Raw genomic sequence first — 5256 nt, forward strand, 5'->3', positions numbered from 1 at the left:
TTGATTTCATTGGGAGAGCTATTTTTTTCCTTCTAGGGATTGCATCAGTGCTTACTTGACAAGTTTAGAAATGTATCTGAGAACACCTGGGCTCCAAGTCACATTTGGAGGCTATTTTTCTGTTAGTTTTATATGAATGATCATCTGAACAGATTGGAATGAGTAGATGAGGTATCTAATTAGCAGTATTCAGTAAAACAAGAACATATAATGCTTTCTGTGATCATTATAAACAGTCACCCATAATACAACATCATTATGGGAAAAATACACCTCAAACTACTCAGTTGACCATTCCTTGTTTAGTGGATCAAATAAGTCTTGCCTTTAGGGAAATATATGGGTAATACTGAAAGACAAGGATTTTTTTCCTTAAAAAAAGGAAAGAGGAAACAGAAATTTTCTTTTTTTATCAGCGTAGTGAATACAGATAAATGGATATTGTCCTAGGTTAACTTGGTTTGCCTTAGTTAACAGATCAAGTGTTTATGAGCTAAGAACTGCCTAGAGTAATCTTGATATTTGCATACTTCATTTTCAGAAACCACAAATACCTCACAGTTGTTTTAAAGTGTTATACCTATGAGAATAGCAGTAATTAGCCAGAGACCAAAAATCAAATACACAATGGATTTTAGGGTCCAGATTTTCAGCTTTCTGTTTATCAGTGTCACAGGTAACAGAGAGCAGTGTTTTTGAGCTCAGAATCTAACCAAAATTCTTTTCCCAGGGGAATTTGAGTCTAAAATATACTTTTTTTCTTTTTGTTTCTTCTAAATATTGGTTGGTATAAAATAATTTTTGTGTGTCTATTTCTACTAATCCCTCCTTCTCTCTATATTGCTTTTTTCTAGTCATAGTGTCCAGGGGAGAAATTGTGCTCACCCGGTCTCCAGCAATCATCACTGCATCTCCAGGGGAAAGGGTCACCATGACCTGCAGTGCCAGCTCAAGTGTAAGTTACATATACTGGTACCAGCAGAAGTCAGGCACATTCCCTAAACTCTGGATTTATAGCACATCCAACCTGGCTTCTGGAGTCCCAGATTGCTTCAGTGGCAGTGGGTCTGGGACCTCTTACTCTCTCACAATCAGCAACATGGAAGCTGAAGATGCTGCCACTTACTACTGCCAGCAGTGGGATAGTTCCCCATCCCCACAGTGATACAGACTGGAACAAAAAACCTCTAACTTCTTAGGGCCTAGCTACTTCCTCCTAGAGATAAATTGTGGCCAGAGATTTGACTGCAGTAGTCCAAACTGTGTGTCATGCATCTTTGTATAACTGTCTCAGTAATGTTCCACTGTGCTGCAGTGCTCTTTCAAATAACATATTTTGCCTGTGTTTATTCTCAATTTTTGTTTTGTCTGTTGTAGGCAAGTGTGGCAGTTACATTTCCTAAGCTATTTTACTGATGGTCCCCATGAATCTTCACATGAAGTTTCTGCTACTTTCATTGATTTTAGGATCTTTATGGTAGGTGGTTTTTCTTCAGAATAGTTATTTACTCACAATACAGTGCTGTTGTTATCCTACAAAAAGTAGTATCCATCCTAATCTGTTTTCTGATTTTTATTAGTAAACCTAACTTTCCAAGAAATTGTCCTGTTAATATGTGTTTGAAATGATTTTCTCTTCAAAAAAAATATTGGTAGACATGTATATTTTTTATTCTCACTGCAGGCAATTAAAACACTTTACTAATAAAAAAACCAATAATGCAACAGAGAACTCATGAATGAACATTATTTTTTCTATCTTTCAAACTATCTATCTATGTATCTATGTATCTATGTATCTATCTATCTATCTATCTATCTATCTATCTATCTATCTATCTATTTATCTATGAATCCATTTGTGTGTGTTTACCTTACTGTGAATAATTACATTCATAAGGAAATTTTATTATTCTTAATTTTGAAACAGAAATTACTTAAAACATTTAAATATACAATTGCATTTAAATTTAAATTACATTTTAATTACATTTAAATTAAATTTATTAATAAAAGGAATAATTATGTAACAGTTGTTTCTATTTTTCCAATATAAGGTACTTGGTATGAAGACGACACAGTAACCAGGCTCCCTGTCTACATCTGTAGGAGCATGTGTCACCATCACAGGAAGTCAAAATGTCAATGAGTATTTAGCATATTATTAACACATTATAATTTGTCAAAAAGCTTCTTTCAGAATCAGTACTTTGACCTTTAGTCCTAGTAAAGAAAGAGGTGTATAAAGAGGATCATGGGCTTAACAGCAGTCCTAACTTCACAGAAGGACACTGCTTCAAGTGAAATCTGTACACATTTAAACAAAAAAGACACACTTATATTTATGTCTTGCTAAACACTACATGAAATTTAGTGCTTGGTACATATTTTTGGTTAGTGCTATACCAACTGTTGTTTGAATAAGAATGGGCCCCATTAGCTCACATATTTAAATGCTTACGAAGTTGATCTATTTTATAGGATTTGGAGGTATGCCTTGTTGGAGGATGTGTTTCAATGGGGTTGGGCTTTGAGGTTTTAAAACCCTAACCCAGGCCCAGTGATTTTATTTTCCTGCCTCTTGGTGATCCAGATGTCAAACTCTCATCTCTCATGTCTGCTTTTGTGCAGCCATGCTCCCCAACATGAGGATAATTACCTAAACTGTAAGCAAGTCCCAAATAAATGCTTTCCATTGTGAGGGGTTTTATGGTAATGGTATCTCTCTACAGCAATATAATATAACCAAGGAACCTACAGATCTATAGTGGAATCTTGAGAAACTTTGAGTCCTGAGGCAACAGTGAAACAGCAAGTCCATTTCCTCACTCTCTGTCATGTCTTCTAGTAGAACCTTGGTCAGGATCATTTTGCATTCTATGATTTTCTATAGACATGCTTAATGATCAACATTCCCATGAGATATAAAATCAGAAAAGGAGGATTCAGTGTTCATTGAAACCTGTAGGAAGACATGGACAGGGAAAAAGCCTTGAGAAGTACCCACAGAGATACAGCATGCTCCTTAGAACATCAGCATCACACCTTGAACTTCCAGGTAAATATGGGAAAAAAGTGTTTCACAGTCCTCCTTGTCAGTTACAGGTAAGACTTTACTTCTAGGGAAGCACCAAATAATCAACCAACCCTCACATGAATATCTCTATGCAACATGACCAAACCTTTGGACATTAAATGTTTATAGTCTAGGGTTAACAATTTGGACAAGTTCTTTGAATGATAATTGTATACCATTAGATCTATTAAAAACTAAGTGCTGCAATAAATCCACTTAGTGAGTGATATTAAACATTCTCCTTCACTTCATGAAGTAAGGTAATTTCATATCTAAGCTATGCAGCTAAGGATTGAGTCTAATTTTCTTGTTTTGATGGCAACATAATAACATTTTTTGATAATTGTTTATTTTCTTCATGAATTAGAAACATAAGGATGTCCCAGAGTACCTTAAGACACTTATCAAAGGATATATCTTGATGAATGAGATCATTTTTTGATTTTTATTTGTTTGTTTGGTTGGTTGGTTTGTTGGATGGTTTGGTTTAATTTTGGTTTTAGTTTTTCAGCAGGATAAAGATTTCAGAAATACCAAATTACTCTGGAAAATCTGATTTTAATGAAGCAACAACTATCGCTCATTCCTCCAACCCCATGACAAAAAAATCACAGGTATCTATAAGAGTCTTCACTCTCATGTGAAGTATGAAGTCTATGTTACACATACAAGAAACTGCCTTAGCTCTTAGTCTCACATAGCTGTTGTCTCTAAGACTTAAATTTCTCCCATCATTTCTTCTATCCTAAATCTGCCATATGAGAGCTTTATTTCCTTTTACAGGAAGACAATTTATCAACGATGTTGATACCACATGAAAAAAATCTCTTTTGACACATATTCAGTGGCCTATGCCCAAAAACATCGTAGTTCTTGAATCCTATTCATGTTATATGGCATATGGGATTTGACAACTGGTTGGTTAGGGATTTTGATATGTAGAGTTCATACTTAAATGATGTAGTGAAATTAATGCAATATAATGTTTCACCACTAATTAGGGATCCAGTCATAATGAGAAAAGTCATGACAATAAAGGATATGCTGGGAGAAAGAAGGGGGCTTTAAGTAGAGAATATCTTATGGATGCAAAATCAGTATTTTGATTACTTCCTCTGGTTCTCTGGAGGAACATAGTCCTTCTTATTCCTTGATTTTAGCTCACTGAGACTTTATTCTCACCTTCAGAAATTTGAGACATTCAAGGTGAAGTGCTTAATTTCACTGATATTGTAGAAATTAGAGGAGCGAAAGAGGTCTCACCCAAAATCGAGAGAGTTTTTTTACAGCACAGAAAATGACTGTTCTCTGATAGGATTCTACTTCTTAGCTATGCGTGTCTTTTGGTAGAAGACATAGAATATTTTACTCTGGGAATAGGTGCTGCCACAAGTATAGGTAAACTGTCTCTTGGTGACATATCTTTGTCATTTCTGTCTTTCTTTTGGTTGGCTCTCATAGTATGTGACTTTAAAGAGATAAGAGGCTTTCTTCAGCTATATTGGTTTGTTTTCTTCACTTATTAAGAAGGCAAGTTAGACTTACAAGTTATAATACTACTGGAAATGATTAAGTCAGAATGTGGAAGGTAAGTTTAGGAATAGATCAGTTTGCTGGAATCTATATTGTCTTATACTGAACATATACTACCACCACCACCAATGTGATCTCCCACACTGAAATTCTTAGCAACCTGGAACAACACTTGTATCTAATGTCACTCCTTAAAATGGAAATTTCTGACCCCATAGAATCATGTAGTGACTCCCTTGTTAACACATGTACCAAGAATTGTATAATAAAATAGAGGTAGCTGCTCAAACCAGTTTTGATTGGTTTAGGGTACTTAAGGCAAACTCTCTGCTCCAAGTGAAATTTTAGGAAAAAAACCTATTTACTCTAATAAAATAACATAAAGGCCAATTCCTCTGTGATGGAATACTGCTCATATTGTTCATGATAGTTATTTAGCATATCTGTTGTCTTATACCACTTCAATCATGGATCTTTTTAAACAAGCATGGATTAGCAAATGTGATAAATGAGAGTAACTATAAAAACAGTACTGAAGTCTCTTTGCCTTTCAGAGAAGAAGGCTAATTTTTCCCATTTCTACTCTGAATCGAATCAGTGTTTTGCCTAAACATTTCTGGAACCCAGATACCCAAATGGGATGTAAG

At 35.0% G+C, this 5256-nt stretch overlaps 1 gene segment (V, D, J or C); it reads left to right on the plus strand.

Annotated features, from left to right (window-relative positions):
* The first annotated feature begins 585 nt into the window (after positions 1 to 585).
* On the plus strand, positions 586 to 1165 carry LOC114633891. The segment is given in 2 exon segments: positions 586 to 676; positions 855 to 1165. Coding segments are annotated over 2 exon segments (360 nt in total).
* The last annotated feature ends 4091 nt before the right edge of the window (positions 1166 to 5256 follow it).

Source organism: Grammomys surdaster, unplaced genomic scaffold (genome assembly GCF_004785775.1).
Source record: "Grammomys surdaster isolate TR1022 unplaced genomic scaffold, NIH_TR_1.0 780, whole genome shotgun sequence".
Lineage (NCBI taxonomy): Eukaryota > Metazoa > Chordata > Mammalia > Rodentia > Muridae > Grammomys > Grammomys surdaster.